Source organism: Lynx canadensis, chromosome A2, assembly GCF_007474595.2.
Source record: "Lynx canadensis isolate LIC74 chromosome A2, mLynCan4.pri.v2, whole genome shotgun sequence".
In the NCBI taxonomy this organism is placed as follows: Eukaryota; Metazoa; Chordata; class Mammalia; order Carnivora; family Felidae; genus Lynx; species Lynx canadensis.
This window is the reverse complement of record NC_044304.2, coordinates 110,941,387-110,964,596: the sequence shown is the minus strand read 5'-3', so window position 1 is coordinate 110,964,596 and position 23,210 is coordinate 110,941,387. Positions and strand designations below refer to the sequence as shown.

General features: G+C 35.4%; 1 protein-coding gene, 1 long non-coding RNA gene and 1 pseudogene across 2 annotated transcripts in view; all 3 read right to left on the bottom strand.

Annotated features, from left to right (window-relative positions):
* Positions 1-23,210, bottom strand: part of HDAC9 (histone deacetylase 9) — a 741,574-nt gene that overhangs the window by 281,502 nt on the left and 436,862 nt on the right. Inside the window, exon 13 of the mRNA XM_032592422.1 lies at positions 12,932-13,109. Coding sequence (XP_032448313.1) covers positions 12,932-13,109 — 178 coding nt within the window. The remainder of the gene's footprint in view (positions 1-12,931; positions 13,110-23,210) is intronic.
* LOC115508966 lies at positions 4,396-5,689 on the bottom strand (annotated as a pseudogene).
* Positions 15,541-20,399, bottom strand: LOC115508967. Its single transcript, XR_003967174.1, has 3 exons — positions 20,251-20,399; positions 19,336-19,338; positions 15,541-15,552 (listed from the first exon to the last, which is right to left on the bottom strand). It is a non-coding gene; the product is annotated as an uncharacterized LOC115508967 (long non-coding RNA).

Here is a 23,210-nt window from a genome sequence, read left to right as displayed (position 1 = left end):
AGGACTTTTTAAAGCAACAAAGTAGATGATAATTATAACTCTGGTTAATTTTGAAAAGATTTCTACCCTTAATCCAATTCCTTGGGGGGAAAACATGTTACTTACAAAACTGCCTGACATAAGAAATCGTTTAACCGATCAAATATTCCAACAAATTACCATGGAAATACATTATCTGAGGACATGGAGTGAAGACAGAAGAAGACCAAAATTAAAAAGCAAAAATAAGTATCTATTCAAGAACAGATAAAGACCAGTAATTTGTATTGTAAAGTAAGTTTAATGGATTTTACTATTTTTTAAAAAATTTTGTTAATGTTTTATTTTTGAGAGAGCGGAGCGCACGCGCGCAAACAGGGGAGGGGTAGAAAGAGAGGGAGACACAGAATCCAAAGCAGGCTCCAGGCTGTGAGCTGTCAGCACAGAGCCCAATGCTGGACTCAAACCCACAAACTGCGAGATCATGATCTGAGCTAAAGTTGGACCCTTAATCACCTGAGCCACCCAGACGCCCCTCTCTCTTTGACTTACAATATTGTGTTAGAGGAATGCTACTCAAGAGGCGAAAATATTTATCTCTGAGTGTACTAAAAATCATGCAGAATAATGACATAGGTATTTTCAAACCATGTGGTAAAAATTATGTCTGTGAAAAAATGTCATTTTGCTGGTCCAAACAATATCCAATCTTAACACTCAAGTGGCTTCAAAATCCATCCCTATGCCCCTGACTCACATTTTCATCATTAGTGCTGATCCCTCTTTTAAGGAGCATACTTTCACACTTGTCTATTCAACTGACCATCTAAAATCTCCATTTGGATGTCTCATAATTTTTATAAAGTGAGAATGTCTCAGATTTGAGTTCATGATCTTAAGTCACACAAAATGTCTCTCATTTCAGTAAGGGACATCATGACCCACTATTTCTCACTCTAGAAACCTTAGTATCCTGCAGAAACTCCCTCTCCGAAGAACCAACAAGTACTGTCATCCCTCCAAAATACAACTTGAATCACTAGATTCTTATCTCTAGCCAAAACCACACATAATCCAAGGTACTACATCTCTAAACTCCTCAAATAAAGCCTTTTTACTGGCTACCTGACTTTTACTCTATTCCATTTGACACACGACAGCTACTTTTGCCTAAATCCTTTGGTGACTTTACTGATGAGATTAAAATTTCTCAAGGCTAAGTTTCTCCAACTTATACTTCACATACACCTCCTCTCTTGACCTCTGTTTCTTCCACAAGGGCCTACCTTCCATTCTTCAAAGCAATAAAAAATATACACGACTTAGGATCTTCATACCTGCTGTTCCATCTATGCCCCCAAATTCTTGCTTCTGGCTCCCCATAACCCATACCTCATTTGGCTAATTTCTATTCACCCTTCAGGGCTAAATGTTTTAATATCATCACGAACGGATGTTGTACTTTATAAAATGCTTTTAATCTACTGAAATGATCATATGGTTTCTATCATTTCACTTACGGATATGATGTGTCACATTGATTGTTTTGAGAATATTGTTTTGAGACTCCCACCCTTGCATCCTGGGATTAAATCCCACTTGATCATAGTATATAATTTTTTAAATATATTGTTGAGTTCAGTTTGTAATATTTTGTTGAGGATTTTTGCTTCTATAATCATGAGAGATACTGGCCTTATATTTTTTTTGTAGAGTCTTTGTCTGGTTTTGGTGTCAGGGAGATACTGGTTTCATAGAATGAATTTGGAAGTTTTCCTTTTTCTTCTATTTTTGTGAAATAGTTTGAGAAGAATAGGCATTGATTCTTCTTTCAACGTTTGGTATAATTTGCCTGTAAAGCAGTCTGGTGCTGAACTTTTGATTTGGAGAGAATTTTTTGATTACTGATTCAATCTTCTTAGTGGTAAATGGTCTGTTCAAATTTTGTATTTCTTCCTGCTTCAGTTTTGGTAGGTTATATCTTTCTAGGAATTTATCCATTTGTTCTATGTTGTCTCATTTGTTGGCATATAGTTTTCCATCATATCTTGTATTGTTTGTATTTCTGTGGTGTTGGTTATTTCTTTTTCATTTGAGATTTTGTTTGAGGCCTCTCTCTCTCTCTCTCTCTCTCTCTCTCTCTCTCTCTGAGTCTGGTTAGAGGTTTGTCAATTTTGCTGATCTTTTCAAAGAACTGGCTCCTGGTTTCAGTGATAAGTTCTATTGTGTTTTTTAGTTTCTATCTCATTTATTTCTCCTCTGATCTTTTTTATTTCCTTCCCTCTACTGATTTGGGGTTTTGTTTGTTGTTCTTTTTCTAGCTCTTGTAGGTGTAATGTTAGGTAATTTATTTGAAACTTTTCTTGCTTCAAAGTAAAACTGTATTAAACTTCCCTCTTAAAACTGCTTTTGCTGCATACCAAAGGTTTTGGAATGTTGTGTTTTCATTTTCAATTGTTTCCATGTAATTTTTGATGTTTTCTTTGATTTCTTGGTTCACCCATTCATTGTTTAGTAGCATGTTATTTAACCTCTATACATTTGTGGTCTTTTCAGATTTCTTCTCATGGTTGATTTCTAATTTCATAGCATTGTGATCAGAAAAGATACATGGTATGACTTTGATCTTTTTGAATCTGTTGAGGTTTCTTTTGTGGCCTAATATGTGATCTACTCTGGAGAATGCTCCATGTGCACTCAAAAAGAATGTGGATTCTGCTGTTTTAGGTTGAATTGTTCTGAATATGTCTATAGAATCCATCGAGTCCAGTGTGTCATTCAAATCCACTCTTTCCTTGTTGATTTTCTGTTTGGATGATCTGTCCATTAATGTGAGTGGGGTGTTAAAGTCCCCTAATATTATTGCATTACTATGGATTATTTTCTCTATGTTTTTTATTAACTGTTTTATGTATCTGGGTGCTCTCATGTTGGGTGCATACATATTTACAATTGTTACATCCTCTTGCTGGATGTTTAATACATTTTCAACTACAGTTTCATACTACATAAAAGACATGTTAATGGCAAGAGACACAAAAATTACAGCATCTCTCTCATTTTGAAAACATATTTTTCAAGACTAGAGATTCTAATCATTAAGTTGTTTAATTTTTTTCACTATTTCATCTCGACGTATCTAACTTTAGCTCCACAGTAGTGTTCCTCTTTTAACATTTTCTCCATAAACTGCTGCAAAAAAATATTGTAAAACAGGCTATAGTAGCTGGAAGTTATTGCCAAGTATCTGGAGATTATAATAAAAGTCCAGGAGCTCTTGGAAAGACATTTAAATTTAAGGGGAAATAAATAAAAATTTGGAACTCTAAACCTCCACTTACTCATCTTAATGATGTAGCAATGAGGTGCTAACAGGTAGAGTGGAAGGTGAGACTTTAGCCTCATCCTTCCTCTCCATTCCTTTCCTCTTTTTTTTTTCCAGAAACAAAAACTTATAGGGTGAGAAATAAGCCTGTCCCTCTCTTTGGAATTCATATGGAATTCTACTTTTCTTTGACCCTTTCTTCCCTACTGGTTACAATTTGTAACATAAGCCAATGGATCAATCTCTCTCTTGATCAATGGGACAAGAGTTAAAATTAGGATTTGGGAAAATAAACAAAGGAGTCTTAACATAAAGTCTTTACCTGTATTTTAAACCCTAGGCGTTTATTTTCCATCCAAAAAGTTTCTGATACATTTCTAGATATGCTTGGACCCTGTACTTCCTCTGACTTTCAGCTTTATTAAATGAGGTAAGTATTTGAACCACCTACTGTGTATCTTTCCTTTTTCTTAATCTTTACATGTAGTTAAGTCATCAGCTAGCTATAGACTCCATTCTGGTCTTTAGGTTTATACCTAGTTTCATATGACACTGTTAGGCTGAATCTTCTTTGCTCTATCAAGAAAGTTGAGTCTAGAATATTTAGACCTAAAACTCTTGATCCTGATTCCGAGTTCTTAACTTTCAACTTTATATCGCTTTTCTGGCAACTGCCTGAGGTTTTATACCTTCTCAGGGTATCTGCTCAATGACATTTATTAAATATATTGCAGGGCCAAAGGACTGAAATTTAACATGATACAAAAATAAATAGCATGATAGCTTTCTGAAAGATGTAAATGAAATAAACAGTCATTGAATGTTTATTATGATCCAGGTGCCACCAATTTCTTTCCTTCTCTCTCTCTCTCAGTGGAATCATGCTTTATTGGGGAGAGAGCACTTTATGCGACCAACAGATGAAAGCAGCCCAGAAGGCATCCTACACATCACACTGAAAAAGATACACAAGAGGTTCTGCTAAGAAACATCAACTGGAGCATGGATTCCTCTGGGCAACTTCCCCAACCTCATCCCTCTGAGGTGTTGGGACAACTCCCAACCATTTTCTTGAAGGCAAATGCAGTCTGCTAGAGATACAGCCCCTCAAGGATGCCTTCTTAATTTTTGTAAGGAACAATTTCTTTAGATGTTTTGAAGTCTTTGTTACTTTCCTTCCACATTTTCTCAAGTCCATCAGACCATATTCTGTATAGATTGTGTTGATGTCAGCACGAGGGACATCATCTTTAGCCATAATCAAGTCTTCCAGGGTTACATCATCAGCCAGTGTCATCCTACTTGTATGGATCCTGAAGATGTGCATCTTAGTCTTTTCCTGGGGCAGGAGGAATTCAATCTTCCTGTCAATGAGGCCTGGTCTGGTAAGTGCTGGATCCAAAGTTTCTATTCAGTGTGTGGCCATGATAACTTTCACGTCATCCCCTGAATCAAATCCATCATCTTGTTCAACAGTTCCAACACTGTTTGTTGAATTTCCCTCTCACCACTGTAAATTGAATATTTTTTTTGTTCCAGTGGCATCAATTTCATCAATAAACACAATAGAGGGTGCATGTTCTTCAGCAACTTGAAATAATTCCCTAATGAGTTTGGGCTCATCAGCTAGGTACTTCTGAATAAGTTCAGAGCCAACCACTCTCAAGGAAGTAGCTGAGGTTTGGTTTGCTTTGGCTAATAAGGTTTTACCTGTAACAGGTGGACCATAGAGAATGACCCACTGTGGGGGCTTTATACCCATTTCTTCATAATATTCAGGAGAGGAAACTCCACAAATTCTTTAATTTCCTGGACTTGTTTGTCCAACCCCCCAATATCATCACAGGTTTCCTGAGGGGCCTTTTCTACTTTCATCACTGTGACCAAGGGATCCAGGTCATCCATGAGCACCCCTATGAAAGCATGTGCCTTATGGCCAAGTAGGACCAAGGAGCCTAGTTCCAGGAGATCCTTGTTTACAAAGGAAAGAATGCTGATGTAGTGTTCTGAAACCACAGATGCAGACATGATGGAATAATTGTCATCAATGATCTCTTCCAAGGTTCCTACTGACATTGGGGCCTCCCTCAGATCATCCACTTTTGATCTTTCCCCTCTTTATTTTCATTTATTCATTTTATCCATTTTTTCCTTATTTCTAGTGAATTCTTCCCCCATGAGAAGACAGTCTTCAATTCTAACTTCAATAATTTTAACTGGAACTGAATGTGAAGTGTCACCAGTGGCAGCTTGCTGGCAGCATCTGGTCCCTTTGTTTTCTTTTTCCCCACTCTAGTTGGTATAGGAGGTTCATATCTCTTTCTTGTCCTTGTCATCCTTCTTGCCACCTCCAGGGCCATGACTACCATTCTGACTTTGACCCATCTTGCTTTAGTCATTTGAATCTCAGGTGCCAACAATTTCATTTTATTACATTTAATTTATTATCTAGTAGTTAAGATGAAGCATGTATAAATATAGTTGTATGAAATGTTTTTTAAAAACTCTGTATGGTAAGGAAGGAAAAAAAAATATAGGGCTAGAAAAAAGACCTGAAATTGGTAGAATCACTAAAATGGATAAAAAGGGTTATCTCGAAGCAAGGGCCATTTCTAATTTTTTCCACTTCATACCTACAACAGCTATTATACTTTTTATTGATAATTCTAGTCTATCCATAAGGTTTATCATGCTTTTTATTTCTAGATCTACTGTACTCTTTATATGCTAACACCTACAATATTTGTTATAATATCTTTTAACAGATACACTTAAAGTATTAGCGCAATTTTCAATTAAGTGTGAAATGTGATTTGTCCAGCAAACAAATGAAATATCTAAAAATAAGTGTTTAAAATGTGTTAAATTGTGCCTCTGAGTAGATAAAAGAATTTTTAAGACTTATAAATGTAAATCATCTTACCAGAATATCAGGCAGTTAAAAAGGAAATAGAAGAAATCCCACTTTAGGCCTTCTAACTAACACTGTCTGATAGTCTGTTGAAACCTAGAAATTGCACTGGTATTGCCATTCAATTGCATAGCCCAAGAGCATATTCAACCAGCATGTAATTTGGCAAAAAGTCAAAAAGAATTCACTACACTTGTTGGCAAATAGCTAGAAAGACTTCTCTATACTCAAGAATTAGTGAGCAGGGGCACCTAGGTGGCTCAAGTTGGTTAAGCATCGGACTTCAACTTAGTTCACAATCTCAAGGTTGGTGGATTCATTTGATGGGTTTGAGCCCCATGCGGGCTCCATGCTGACAGCTCGAAGCCTGGAGCCTGCTTTGGATTCTGTGTCTCCCTCTCTCTTTGCCTCCCCCCCCCCCATTATTCTCCCTCTCCCTTTCCATCTCTCTCTCTTCCTCTCTCTCTCTCCCTCCCTTTATCTCTCTCTCAAAAATAAACATTAAAAAAAGAATGAGTGAGCAAAAACAAACAAAACAGATGAACAAAACCCAGAGCCTATGAGGATATGCTACAAAAACTGTAAAGGAAACACCATTCCTACTAGTTAGGTCAGTGAAGATGATTTTCTATAGGAACCAAAATAAAAACTTAGAAAACTTTTTGGCATCCCCAAATGTTAAAAGAAGCCAAAATAGAAGCCAAAAGCGAAATGGAAAATCATTATAAAATAAAAGACAATAAAAAAGAAGCCAAAAGCTAAATGGAAAGTTCAAGCTAAATTAATGAATAAAAAGAAAGATGGATAAATACTGCAAAGAAACAATAAATAGTAGCGAAATTAAAATCTAAACTGGAGGTAACAAAAGAGGAATTTACATTTCAGGAAACTGAATCGGTGCTACTGAATATAAACTTAGAGATGTACACAATGAGCAGAAAATATGAAAGTCAGAGAAGAGGAATCTCAACAAAAAGTTGTAATTTCCCTCAAGGAAGAATTCAGAGTAATAGAATAATATAAAGAATTAAAGAATTTTTTCCTAACTAGAAAGAGACATGTACATGAACATGTATCTGCAAATGCTCATCTTAAAGATGATTTGGGTTTTTTTAATTAACAAAATAAAGAAAACATACTATAAGGCTACAGGAAAGAATAAACAGGCTCCCCACAAAAGAACATATACTAGTATGAATTCAGACTTCTAGTCAATGCTAAAGAGAAACTGTCCAAATGCTTGAGCATTTGGCTCTATTTCCAGACTTTTCAGACAGAAAACATGTGCCCCAACAAGTTTTTGTCCAACTATGCATGCATGAAGGTAATAGGATGATAATATTGTCAGGCACAAAAAGCCCAAAAAATTAAAAATTAAAAAAACATAAATATACATAAGAATGTATATATGTTATATATATACTTATAAATATGTATGCTATGATATATATTATGATATATATGTGATCAAGTTTAGTTAATCTCCTAAATAAACAAAATAGCTATTTTTATCATCTTCAGTAAGATTCAGATGAGCAAATTTTTGAAGATTTTTCAGGAGAAATTCCAAGTGCATATGTTTGAAGATGGTAATCTCAAAACTGATTCTTTTCCCAAAGGAAATTAATCTCTCCATTCTGATACAGGTAGTAACAGAAGTTGCTCTAGAGGTTTTAAAACACACACAAACATACACACACAATTACACACATACACATATACTTACCAATACACACATGTACACGAAAAGAACACAAACATACGTATAAATTTTCTTTATTCTGTTAAACAGAGCCACATAGGAAGATGAAAATATACTGAAAACAAATCCATATTTTACTTATGGTTACCTCTGAATGATGGAATAATGGGTGATTCTTCTTTATAGTTTTCTAGGTTTACCAAATTGCCTTCAATGAACATGTATCCTTTTTCTCTAATTAATAAGAATATAAATATCACCCTAAAATTTGATGTAACATACCAATGATAGTTTTTTGTATAATTTTCAGTATTTTGCGTCTATTTACTCTCATTTCACTCAGTTGTTCATTTGTTTGTTGATTTACTTGTTTATTAGACAGTAAATATATATAATAAGCACCTTCCTTATACTAGCCATGTATCTAAGAAATGGGGTTAGAGAAAACAGAAAAACAGTCTCTTTCCTCATGGAGAGCCAAGTGGAACACAACGCCTGAAATAAATAATTAAATACAATATTTGGGGAAAAATACAGTTTGTTATGAGGGATCATAAAGAATTCGGATTTAGCTGATCAAGCAAGGCTTCTTGAAGGAAACAACATATAAACTAAAACTTGAAGAATTAACCAGAGTTAGCCTGACTTGGGAAAGTATCTTTCATTGAAAGGAAGGAAGAGAAGGAGGGAAAGAGAGAGGGAGGGAGGGAAAGAGGGAGATGGAGAGGGAAAGAGAGAAGGAGAAAGGGAGGAAGGGAGGGAGAGTGGAAGGGAGGGAGGGAGGAAGGAAGGAAAGAAGGCAAGCCAGTGTTGCTGTTCTCACACTGAAATATTCAAATGTATTTCACTTTCCATCATGCTGTTTCACCCACTAAACGCCAATTGAAAAATTCTTTCAACTCAATTATTTTTAATGGCTTTCACAATGTTGGTTTGGTTTGAGTACTATGATTCTATTCACACTAGACACTGACTAGAAAGATAATATCACAAAGAAAGAACTTCCTCACAAATTATGTAAAGCAGCCTAGCACTGGGAGAAAGACCTTAAATTGTACTGATAGGGAGGATAAAGCCAATCAAATTCATTTGCCGTTAAATCTTTGTTTCAGGGAATCTCATTTGGTACAATAATACCTTATACTCTCCAAGTCCTGTTGTGAGCCATGGCCAAGCCTCATCTCTATTAGAAAGACCTGAGCAGAAAAGATGACTATGGTAAAGAAAATAAAATACACTGCCCTTTCCTTAATTATCAGAAGTTATATAAACAATATGTCTTGGCTTTACATAGAACAAAAACCTCTACCTTTTAAATTGAATATTAGAAAAAATGAGTATTAATACTCAGATTCCAATCATAAAATCCCTTTCAAGGAGTATGTGGCAACCTGGCTATACAACACATATTCTTCATTATCATTAGAAGCATCATAATCTTATACTCTTCTTGCCCATCCTAGAAATAACTGTACTCAGGCATTGTGTAGGACCACCATGTAATGGCCACATATTAATCCATTTCTTGGTCCATTCAAGTCTTCACAGGAAATAGTCCAAAGACTTCATCCTACAACAACTGACTGAAATCACACTCATACAACATTTTCCACTTGAAATACTGATTTGTTCTGGTGTGGCTGCTCTATCTGGTTGCTGAGAATCCACATGGAAGGTGAAAGTTTGAAAGGTGTGCCTTGAAAATTATGTGAGTTAAGTATTAGATAACTTTTTAGTTGTGGCAAAAAGTACCACTCTTACAGAATGGATTTAAGTAAATCACCTACCTTTGTAACGTACTTTTTTCTCCTCCTTCCTTTTTAGTGGAACAACTACTGAGCATGTGAGATTGTATACCATTCTTTTGAAAAAAACCTAAATATTACCAAGGAATATACTTGAATGTCACTTTTGATTTTTTTAACTGTATCTATAGCAGATATTTAAAAGTCAAAAGAAAAGAATTTAGTGCTTAAACATACTTTTAAAACATACTAAAAATCAAAATCTTAATAGTTCATCTCTGAAATCAGATCATTAGAAATACTAAAATGAGGGATGCCTGGGTGGCTCAGTCGGTTAAGCTTCCGACTTCAGCTCAGATCATGATCTCCTGGTTCATGAGGTTAAGCCCTGTGTCAGGCTCTGTGCTGACCATTCAGAGCCTGGAGCCTGCTCAGATTCTGTGTCTCCCCCTCTCTCTCTGCCCCTCCCCCACTTGAGCTCTGTCTCTCTCTCAAAAATAAATAAATATAAAACAAAGTTTAAAAAAAATACTACAATGAATTTTGAGATCATGTGGATCTCAAAGATTCTCAGAGAGAATGGAGGCTACAGGAGAAATTTGGATTAAACACTATGTGGAACAAGCAGAGTAATGATGGTACGTTTTGTTTCCTTTGGATCTGGAAAAGCACTAAATGAGAGTTAGCAACCAAATATGTATTTTTAATCAGAATGGCAATGGAGGAGCTATTAGCATATATGTAAATAACACACTTTGTATACTTTTTTTAAAAAATTGAGCCATTTTAAGAATCTAAATGTTAGGATGCAATTTTTAAGACCAAGTGAGAGAATAAAGTTTTTCTCTACCAAAGTATATAATGTTAAAATCACTTAGTCATTCTTTTTTTTTTTTAATGTTTTTATTTTTGAGAGAGACAGAGAGTGAGTACTAGTGGGGGTGGGACAAAGAGAGAGGGAGTCACAGAATCTGAAGTAGGCTCCAGGCTCTGAGCTGTCAGCACAGAGCCCCACACGGGGCTCAAACTCACGAACTGCGAGATCATGACCTGCGCCAAATTCGGATGCTCAACCGACTGAGCCACCCAGGAAGCCCCACTTAGTCATTCTTTAACTGGAACAATAATTACAAAGCAACTTTCAGTGTTTTCAAATTTGAATTACCAATCCTAAGTGTTTATGAGTGTATGTACATATATACATTCTATGCAAACTAATGTTTGTTGATTCAATTAAAATTTACTGTCTATTAAATATAAAATACTGTTTTTAAAAAATATAAGTGTATATAATCATTTAGACAAGAAGTATGCTTAAGTCCATTAAATATGAAAACAGTCTCAAGCTCACTTCCCTATTTGTGTTGCTGACATTATGAGAAAGAAACTAACCATCTGAAATGATCCAGTCTTTGGTTTGAATGATTAGGTTGTTTGTCATGCTTCTATTAGCAGTTATAGTCTACTTTTCACCTGGATTCTTCTAAGGCCTCCAACCCTGTCCACCTGGCAACATTGCTTTCTCAAGCTTGTAGTATTATTCTAATATTCAGAAATCTTACTTTATTCATATTTAAGGAACATATAAAAGCAGAGGAAACCAAACATATCAGGAAAGGGTCACCCCTCTTAACCAAGATAAGAAAATCAATCAATAGGATTTCAGTAGTAGACAGTGACATACTGTAGGAACAGCACCACAAAACTTTATGATGAAGTTCACTTTTAAACTAAGGAAATAATTTTGAGTGAATGGAATTACCGCCATGATAGGATGATCACTGATTGCTCTGTGTTCTCTGAAAACTTGTGGCCACTATGATAGGCTGATCACTGATTGCTCTGTGTTCTCTGAAAACTTATGGCCAAAATAAAAAATATTTTCTAGAGAAAGAATTTAGAAGAATGTAATTCTTGAAGGCTACCGATCTGAATAGCTACAAATAGTACTCCTCTGCATCACATGTCTGGTTTTGAGCAAAAACTCTCTAAAGACCAAGGATAGAACCAGGCACAACTTATCCCATCAGATTGTGCTGACACGGGGCTACAGTCCTGGCTTATCTGGGATACCAGGGCAGGTCTGCTATGCTCCAATACAGGGATCTGAGGCAGTGGTTAATATGGTACAAGAAATACTTGCAAATATACCTAGCCTGTAACTCCTAGTATGGAATGTTAGCCTGTGCAATAACACCTTGCAAAAAGTAGTTCCTCTGCATACTTATTAAAGATGTCCGTCAAAGTTAAATAACTTGGCCATTCCATTCATTGATTTTTAAATAAAGATGATATCAAAGCTTGGGAATGTGATTTTAGGAAAAGCATTTTAACTTTTCCCAGCACAAAGGGTTGTATGAGGTCACTGAAGCCACAAAAACAAACTCGAATCCTGAAAATTGATTCAAAAATAAATCAGATAACCTGTAAGAGTCTTTGAGAGAAGGTGCACATGAATTCTCCCATGCTGCATCCAAGTTATGAGTCCCTTAGGGCTATTTTATCTTTCATTTGATCAGCCACAAGTTTGAGAACATGGATATCTTATGGATCCTATTCTTGTGAAGACAGAAAGGAGTATTTATCCACATGGATATTTACAGCATAGTTCCTTTGGAGAGGGAAGGGCACCCCTTTTTTGTGTGTATGTTCCAGCCTTGACCTTCCTCTGGCCTTTGTTTTCCTCTGTAGCCAGGTTCTAAAATAACACAGCTGTAGGCAAAGGAAGAGATTGGTCAAATAGCCCACCCAGAGGTGCCATAATAAATGGAAATGAAACTAACGTACGTAGCATTAAGCAAGGTTTGCCCTGGCCAACTGCCTCCCAGGAGTCATCTAAATGGCAAGTCAGAAGAAAACAATGAAACAAACAAAATGTTAAAAACAAACGTGGGGAGAGGCACTCTTCAGAGTCAAATAAAGCTGAGCATCATAAATTTCCTAGTGGCCAGGACTACTAGGAGGAAGAGACTGAGGAACAGTGCTAAAGAATGTTGTAGGGATTTTGTTTCCAAAAGGGATCTATGCACCTGTTGATATGTTTTCCAGGCCCTTGAATGATAACAATTTATGAGGCTATTAATACTAAGCCCAAGATTTATCAGATGTGCTGTTTGTCTTGTGGCCAATATAACCTCATAAAATTTGGGTTGCATTGGGTTAAAATGAGCGTTCTGCTATTGGAGTTATTCAAAGCATTTAAATTGCTTAATCCCACAAGAACGGTGTATGTAGCCTGCCTATTAGGGAAAGTCTTTAGGGATTCCTACCAGTTGCAGAGCCAGGCTGGAGGGGGCAGTCCATTTCTGGATGAGGTAAAATGGAGGCAGCAGGGGAGGAATGAGTCCTGGAGACAAGATGATGTTTCTCTAATCCATCCATGCCAACCACAGCCAGCTGAGCTTGGCGCACTGAGCGCGCACGTGTGTGCTGGGGCTCCAGGAAGGGCTGTTGCCAAGAAAAGAGCACAGTAGAAAGAAACATGAGACAAGCATTGAGGGAGACACTGAGAATGACGTGTAAACAAATTAAGTTCATCAGGTCAGAGACATAATAAACGGTGTGAAGGAAAAAGAAAAAAAAATAGAGAAAGGGAGAGAAAAAACAAGATCTAGTCAATAAATCCATTCAACAGATGTTTTCACACTGACTTCCAGGGCCTGTCTGCCTGGCTAAGGAGGAGGTGATGGCAGGAGACCTGTCAATTTGAACTGATTGAAAGAAACAGACCTTTAACCTCAAAAGGAACATCAACTTAGACTCGTTTCCTATCTTGATAACAACATTTGAATATAGCTCCAGAATTGTTGCAACACAAAATGGGAAAAGAATTCAACTGCTTTCAAACTGCCAATAAGGCTAAATTCTGAAAATTCTATCTTGAATTTATTCAGTAATATTGGCAATAAAATTTATGGGAGCCTAAAATTACCAATTAATTATATGGCTATATTTTAATACCTTTCAGTCTTCATATTATGGTATAGAACAATGAATTTTTCATAGGTTGAATGGTATAATCTCAATAAAATAAAAATTCTGTTTCTTTAAAGAGTATTAAATATAATCTCAGCGATTTAACAATGTTAACATGTTTCATACTGTAGTTATCAAATCAAAAGCCTGAGTTTGGAATTCCTCGAAGATTCACTTAGTCCATACTTCTGTCTCCAAAAAAGACTATCTCTAAAACACAGACAAGCAGCTAATTTAACTATCAATATTACATAGTGAATATACTTCCTCTTCTTCAAAATCAGGGAATTCCTAACTCTTGCACTGCTTTTTATGATTCTTTCCTTTTCCATATGCTTAACAAATGTGGAAAATGGCTGAACAGTGATATATAAGATGATTTGATTATTACATGCCATAGAAATTGATATGCCAAAAAGTTAAAGTCTTTTAAGTATAAGACTAATTCCTATAATTTTAAATTTTTACATGCCTTTCTGTTTTGATCTACCTGGCTAGCATTTACTCTTTCAAGACTTGATGCAAACATTACCTCTCATTAGTGAGGATTTGCCTTGCACTTCCTATTAGGTTAGGTGCTAGCACCCATTATTTGCGATGTTTGTATTTCTAGCACAAGGCTTGTTATATCCTAAGTGTACAAATTACCCACTTAGAATGCTAACAAATCTACATACAACACAACTGTACTCAATGCATATTGCATGGTTTTATTTCATTATTACTTCCCCTGTATATGAGTTAATGGCGCATATTATGATTATGATTATGAATATTTCATTACAGACAACAGGCAAAGACTGCCCAATTTTTTAAAAATAATCTTTTTAAAGTTATAAGTTTAAAGTTGTAATAGTGTATATGCACATATTGTTACTGCTGTATACAATAAGTTGTAATTAGTGTATATGCACATATTGTTACTGCTGTATACAATACAGCAGAATAACTGTACCATCAATCAGTCAGTTGGAAGTCATCTGTCACATACTCAGGCTTTGGGCATTGACTGTGATGATAAGGATGGCTTGGTCAGGACCTAGTTCTAGTTATAAGAGTTTTAACACTTTGACAGGAGTTTAACTCTCTTGTTTTCTTGAGTGCTTCCATCTATAATGCCCTGAGGATACAACAGTAAGTATGACACAGTTCCTCCTCTGATGGAATTTATAATCAGAGGGAATGCAAATGCATAATCATGACTTGGGGAATTTTCTACGGGGAAAAGGGGTTTTTCTGCATTTAATCTAAAATGCATGAGTAAACATCTACCTGAATGTCTGTAATCTCCATTTCTCTGTCTCTTCCTACTGCAATTTCTTTAACCCTCATCTAACCTCATGCATAAGGCCTTTGATCACACTATTCCTAAGACAACCCATCTTACTTCTTTCTGCAAGAATTATCTTCCTAAGGCCCTCCTGTAAGCAAGAAGTTGACACAAAAGTCTCTGAAGGAAACTCAAGTCAGAACTTCCCTAGCCTGGCATTTGGGCTTCTATGACCTTAGGCCAACCTGCATTCTCAACATTAGGTCTTCTATTCCTCTTCCAAGTTCTAGCCCAAATCCTATCTACTGTACAACAAATATCATTCCCAGGCTGCATTCTCATTGTCATGAGCCCTGGGCACTATTAACTTTTTTGGGTTCCTTCCTCCATAAGTAATTATTAGAAAATTACATTCTATGCTTATATTGCCATACAATGGATTTTATATATATTATATTTTCTCTTTTGATTAAAACATTAAAATTTAAACATTCTGGGAGCACCTTCAAGTATCATGGGCTCTGGGCATAGTGTCTACTGTGTCTATGGAGACAGTGGCCCTAGTCCTTTGTGTTCCACCAATCTTTTGTGCATCATCCCTCTAGGTGTATCTATGAAGCTGCACATTCAGCAATCATGCACATCCTCTAAGAAAAACCTGTAATTTTCCAAAGAACCTTTTTAAGCTACCACATTAAATGTACTTTCACTTTCCATTACATTCCCGATACACTTTTTCTCTCTCCTTCTCCTTGCTGTCATCTTTTCTCTATTCAACTTACTGCATGCCATAACCACTTCCTGAGCTCATACTGTGTGCCAGATACTTTGCTGGTGTGTGGAGCCATTTTTATGTTCGTTGTCTAGTCAGACTACAGATACTAAATATTTCTAAGTATAATGTAATCATAAATACAATGAGTGCTGTATAGAATAAATGCAAAGTGCCATAAAAATGTAAAGAAAAATCTGATATAGAGGTTGAGGGAACTTGCATCTAAGAATGTGATGTTTAAGATGTGAAGGATAAGTTGAATTAGGTAAAGAGTGGGGACAAGCTCTAGACACACTGTGTGTGTGAGACAAATTATCTTTGCATGTATAATATGCAAAGTTTTTTGAACCATGGACTGGATGTAACTCATTTCTGAGTTACATTTTTTTAGTTTATTTTCTGCTGCATTGTATATCTTGTTCTTATGCTTTCTTGAACCTAAATAACTATTTGCACATTGAAAATATGTAACATATTTGGAAGTTAAAGGCCAATAATATAACCATGTTTTAGATGACTGGAGTTACTGAATGGTTTTCTCTCTTAACTAAAGAATCAATACTGTAAGAGCTCCATGTAAATAATATCACTGACTTCTTTTTAAATAAAAGGGGTGCCTGAGTGGCTCAGTCAATTAAACGTCCGATGTCGGCTCAGGTCATGATCTCACGGTTCATGGGTTCAAGTCCCGCATCAGGGTATGTGCTGACAGCTGAAAGCCTAGAGCCTGCTTCATATTCTGTGTGTCTCTCTCTCTCTCTCAAAAATTAAATAAATGTTAAAAATTTTTAAATAAAATATATTTATTGCTTACTTGAGCTTCACAGGAACTTTTGAGATAATGGAATAATACTTTGCTAAGCCATAAGCATGAAACAAATGTTACATCTTAATACAGAGCTTCATAATCAGGTAGGCAAAATCCTACTTATCCAATCTCTACTATTAGGAATATGGCAACACAGATAAGAGACAAATAACTACTTGTTCAGTAGTAGTTATTTATTTATCACATATAAGTGTTCATCCAATATCTATTGTACATGCAGAAGAAAAGAAATCCCATGTTGGGTTGTATAGACAAGAAAGTGAATTAACCACGGCTCCTGATCTTGTGGGTTGACATTCTATATTCAAGCACTTTATCCCTAGTTGGTAAGTTCCATAAGGATAAAAGCTTTGCCTATTGATTCAGATATTCCAATGTAGTGTTTCAGATGTAGCCAGTGTTAATAAATACACGATGAGTAAATAAATACTCAGGAGATTAATAGCCATCCTTAAGATTGCTCTATAGGGATAAAACAAGAAAGCCTATTATAAGCAATCATAACATAGTCAACCAAAGAATGGCTAGGTAAAAATATAAGAAAATAGACACTAAACAATTATCAAAAGACGATACTCTGAAATCATTTAGGGTTAGAGCCAAGAGATAATGAAAGAAATGAGTGATTTGAAAATTATTTTTCCTTGTAATTTTATGAAGTTTCCAAACCTTCTATGTACCACCCATATTAAAACTTTAAGAAAAATTGTAAATGGTTTTAAAAATACACAGTCAAAACTTAGACGTAAGAGCAGACATAGGTCAAATATTTTTGAACCTTCTACCAAAAAAAGGACTAAAGAAGTGAGAAAAGATTATTCACTTTCAAGAGTTGACCACAATTATATACCCTTTTACAAATGAAGTATGGCTTTTAATATATAGGGGGAATCTTGATAATCCAGTAAGGCACACATTACTATGCTCATATTTGACAACAAAGTATCACAAAATGGTAAGCCACTTTTATTTCTGATGGATATTACTCCAAAGCAATAAAAAGCTTTCTGCTTGAGGCTGAAAATTGAGACAATTTTTTTTTATTTATTCTAAGAGAAAGAACAAACAGGGAAGGGGCAGAGAGAGAGGGAGAGAGAGAATCCCAAGTAGGCTCCGCACTGTCAGAGCAGAACCCAATGAAGGGCTCAAACTCAAAAACTGTGAGATCATGACCTGAGCCAAAGTCAGATGCTTAACTGACTGAGCCACCCAGGTGCATCTAGTTAGTATTTTTGTGTTGTAGCTGGAATTTACTGATGTGTTTCACTACACCTTTTTTTTTCCTATTAGCAATTTTAATGAGAGATAATTTTGTCCGTATTTTCCATAATTTTAAGTAAGTACAAAAGAGAATGTTTCTGTCACGTTTTCAGAAAAATAAAATACTTAAGAGCACAAAACCTATTGTTACTAAAAATTAGATGGATACCCAAACTAAACTTTCATCTACTGAGCCTCACTGAAAAATGTGTCATGCCCACATGAATAATAAATACAATGTCCCCTCAAAAAAGCCTTTTTGCTTAAGATATCTTTTAAATATACTATCTTGAGGCTATTTCTTAAGCATACATTAGTCCTTCTTTTTTCAGGTTATTTAATTGGTGCTTTGGTTTTGATTGGTTACTTTGCCAGACTGTCATTCTGAGAAATTGTCTCAGGTTACTAACTGTAAGACAACATTTTCTTATATGAAGGAAGTAAGCGGTTCAGGCCTTATATGTCTGAACATCATCTGTCTCCTCCCACTGATAAAAACTATAAATTACTTTCACAGTAGAGTTATTATGCATTCATTTTATAAATTCTTCAGTAATGCCTAATAAGACATCAATGTCATTGAGGCCCAAGCCTTTCTAAATATGGGGGATAGGCACTGCTGTCCCTTTGAAAGTGGGTAGGAAAAGGTCTTGAAGTTTTCTGTATGGCAAGCACAATGTTCTTCCTTAGAGTAAAATATTTATTTAGAGGTAGCTTGCTAATGGAGATTATGAGGTAATAAAGCCCCTGGGCAGAGGCAACATCAACATTATATTTTTCTTTAATTTTTGGTTATGTTTCTGTTTGGTTTTGTTTTGCATTCTTGTTGTCATTGCTTAAGGACCTCTTTTATGGCTTCTGGGTTTTCACTTTGTTCTAGATGGTTACATTTGTTTCCAGACATGTGGGTGGCTGCTCATTATGTGTGATAATCAGTAACATTATGCAATTTCAGCAAGAACAAATACAGAAATAAAAAATTATAGTGCTTCATCTTTGAAATAATCAGTGAAATAATCAGAATTATTTGAATTAGCTTATTAAAAGATAGAACCTAAAAGAAAAAAATATCATGGGAAAACAATTATGAAAAAAGTTAAAATTTGATTTCCAAGGCCATTTCTTTAAAGAATATACGTTCCTTCTTTATTGGCATTATGAGCAAGTTGATTTTCTTTTTGGTTTCACAGTGTTTTGAACTTCAGGAGTCTTGTTTTTCAGAAAATTAGAATCATAAATATGCCTAGAGCCTATCTTGTAAAATACCAAGGGCTGCGGGAAATTTGCATGTTCTAAAGTATTTGTATTATTCAGGATGGATGCATAAATACTGATTAACTTTAGACTGTTTAAAACTAAACATGCATGTTAATAATTTAAAAGGAGCTTAAATAAAAATGATGTATATAACTTTAAAGAAGACAAAAAAATTTTGGAAAAGAGAAAGGGAACCCTCTTGCACTATTGGTGGGAATGCAAACTGGTACAGCCACTCTGGAAAACAGTATGGAGTTTCCTCAAAAGTTAAAAACAGAACTACCCTATGATCCAGCAATCATACTACTAGCTATTTAACCAAAGAATACAAAAATACAAATCTAAAGGGATACATTTTATATGCGTAAAACAGATGATGGGGATTAAGGAGTGCACCTGCTCTGGGGCACCTGGGTGGCTCAGCCAGTTAAGCATCCAACTCTTGACTTGGGCTCAGGTCATGATCCCATGGTTTGTGGGTCTGAGCCCCTCACTGACAGTGTGGAGCCTGCTTGGGATTCTTTCTCTCCCCCTCTCTCTCTGCCCCTCATACTCTCTTTCTCTCTCTCTCAAAATAAATAAACTTTAAAAAAAAATGGGGCCCCTGGGTGGCTTAGTCAGTTAGGCACTAGACTCTTGGTTTTGGCTCAGGTCACAATCTCACATTTCATGGGTTCAAGCCCCATATCAGGCTCCACACTGACAGTGCAGAGGCTGCTTGGGATTGTCTCTCCCTCTCTCTCTCTGCCCTCCCTCACTCACTCTCTCTTTCTCTCTCAAAAATAAACTTAAAAATTTATTTTTTAAAAAAAGAGTGTACTTGCTCTAATGAGCACCAGGTATTGTATGGAAGCATTGAATTACTATATTGTATACCTGAAACTAATACTACACCATATGTTAACTAGAATTTAAATAATTTTTAAAAAGAAAAAGAAATGACAACTTAAATTTATTAAAATTAGCCATTTTGATAAAAAAGAAGCAAAAGAAGCAGTAATATAAAATAAATGGAGAAAAAATGAAACATGAAAAAAGCTGAACTATAATGCACAAAATGAGATGCTAGGAACAAACCTCAATTTATTACTAAACACAGGTGATGCGAAGGTACTCAATTTACCATTTAAAAGATGAAGACTATGGATTAGGAGATTAGGTTAAGACAGACCAAGAGCCTTCAAAGCCCTGAGTAAGTCATATCGATTTAACTCCTGTGCACCCAACTCTAAGGACTGCAAGAATCTATCCTACAGCAATTGATTGCAAATCAAACACTTTAATTAAGCTAAGCCCTTACTAGATTGGTGGGCCTCCATCCCACAAAAATTTAGTTAACAGCTAAACACCCTAATCAACTGGCTTCTCTCGCCTTCTAGGAGGGAAAAAAAAAAAAAAAAAAAAAAGGCGGTAGAAGCCCTGGCAGTATTTGAAGCTGCTTCTTTGAATTTGCAAATCAATGTGATATTTCACCAGAGAGCTTGGCAAAAAGAGGGCTTCAACCTCTGTTCTTAGATTTACAGTCTAAGGCTTTACTCAGCCACTGTAGCTATGTTCATAAACAGCTGACTATTTTCCACTAACCACAAAGATACCGGAACTCTCTACCTTTTATTCGGTGCCTGAGCTGGCATATAGGAACTGCCCTCAGCCCTCTAATTGGAGCTGAACTCAGCCAACCCAGTACTCTACTAGGAGATGATTAGATCTATAAAGTAATTGTCATTGCCCATGCATTCGTGATAATTTTCTTTATGGTAACACCAATCATGATCAGAGGCTTTGGGAACTGAGCAAGTTTAAATTAAATGATTTTATGAAGACATACAAAAAATACTAACAAAAAAAAAAAAGAAAAAAACAAAGGGGCAGAGGAGGAGGAAAAGCCTTGTGCAGCCATCCTGAAAAGAGACAAAACAGACTTTAGGGGGAAAATATTAGAGACCATATAAAGTTACATATAAAATAATATGAAAGTTAAATTAACAGCGACAAAAAATTTAAACCTAGGAACATAAGCTCAATATATAAAGAGCATAAATTGGCAGAATTACAAAGAAAAAAATTAAAAATTCACATATGGTAGGAGGTCATAACAAACTTAACAAAGCGATTGAGGTTACAGAAGATCTGAATAACCCAATTCTCTGGTTATTAAATTTTGAAACCAATAAAATACTCTTTCAAGCACCTATGGAACAACTACAAAACTAATACAATAAAGCAAATGTCAATAAACTTTTAAAAATTATTATTTATAATGGAATATTATTCAGTCTTAAAAAGAAACTCTGACATGTGCAATAATATAGATGAACCTTAAAGGCATTAGGCTAAGTGAAATAAGCCACTAACAAAGGACAAATACTATGTGATTCCATTTGTGTGACACACCTAGAGTAATAAATTCATGAAGACAGGATTGTGGTTACCAGGGGCTGGGAAAAGGGGGAAAGACAGTTATTATTCAAAGGGTACAGAGTTTCAATTTGGAAAGATGAAAAGGTTCCGGAGATACACTGTGGTAATGGGTGCACAACAAGGTGAATATACCTAATGTCACTGCACTCTACACTTGAAAACAATTAAATGGTAAATTTTTTGTTATATATATTTTCCAGGAAAAAAAGGAAGAATTAATATTATAAAGATCATGTATGCTGATGACATTATAATCAGAGATATAAAGTATGTAGATGAAAATATACACTATACTCTGTTACTGAAAGAATTAAAATCATAAAGATTACAGTTCTTCCCAAATTATTTCTGGAATGTTTCAGCTCATTCTAAATTTTGTGTTGGAGATTAAAGGCAGAGACGAGCTATGTGAATTTTGAACATAAGGAATAAGCGGGGAGATAGGCCCAACCAAATACCTATACATACTAAAACCTAAATCATTTAACACAATAGAGTATTATTACATCATTGAATAGAGTATAATAAATTAGTAGGATAGAATAGAGAGCCCAGAAGGAGACCCATGACTATATGGAAACTCCGTAAATAATAAAGATGCCCTACAGAATAGCAGTTAAACAAGGAATGTCTATACGTGATGCTGGGAAAACTGGTAACCTCTAAGGGGAACAATAAATTTAGATTCCTAATACTATCTGGAAAAATAAAGGATTAAAAACTAAAATGTAAAATTCACAATTTAAAATATTTAATAATGTGGAGAATATCATTCTAAAGTTGGAGAAGGAAAGGAATTTAAGTACTTTATAACATGAGCCAGTAAAATACACGCCACCATGGAAAAGAGAAGAGACTAAACAGGTTGGAATGTTCACTGAGCATCTACTAGGCCCTGAAAATGAGGCCTGCTGTCCATTCACTGAGGCCTAGACACTGAGGCTGGGGGAGGAGGGCCCAGGGTTCCTCCATCTGAAGCACTGCTTTGTACAAACCTAAGCACACAAAGCAGGCATCACTTTAGGTTCTGACATAAGTTCATAACAATTCAAGGCCATGTGCTAATCAGATCTGGGTCTGGGTCCAGACCACTCAGCCTAAAAGAAAAGACAAGATAAATTAGGGGTAAAATGTTTGCAAATATTTAATGAATAAAGCAATTTTTAATGTTTGCATTACATACATAACTCTTAAAAATAAATGGGGACAGAAAAATGGACAAGTATGAACAAGGAATACCCAGATAATGAAACATTTCAATAAACCAACAAATACATGAATAGAAACAACCTCAGTAATAAAAGAAATGTAAATTAAAACCAACAGGGGATGCCATTTTACACTCATCAGATTGACCCAACATTGGAACTCTGATAATAGCAAGCATTAGTGAAAATATAGAGCAAGAAAAACTCATAGATGGCTTGTAGAAGGATAAATTGTTACAACCACATCAATGAACAATCCACTAATATTGAGTAAAAGTGAAGATGAACAATAAATCTACAGTAAAAATGGTAAGTGAAAAAATCAAGGAAAATAATGTATATGAAGTTAATTATTTAAGTTTAAAAATGTGCAAGTGAATATCATATACTGTTTAAATGTATATGAATGTAGTAAAAATATAAAGAGAAAGGCATGCGAAAAATAGGCAAAATTAGAGAAATAGAAGGGAGATAAGATAGGAGAGAGACATACAGGTAATTTCAACTATATACTATATTTCTTATGTTGTATGACAATATTAAACTATTATAT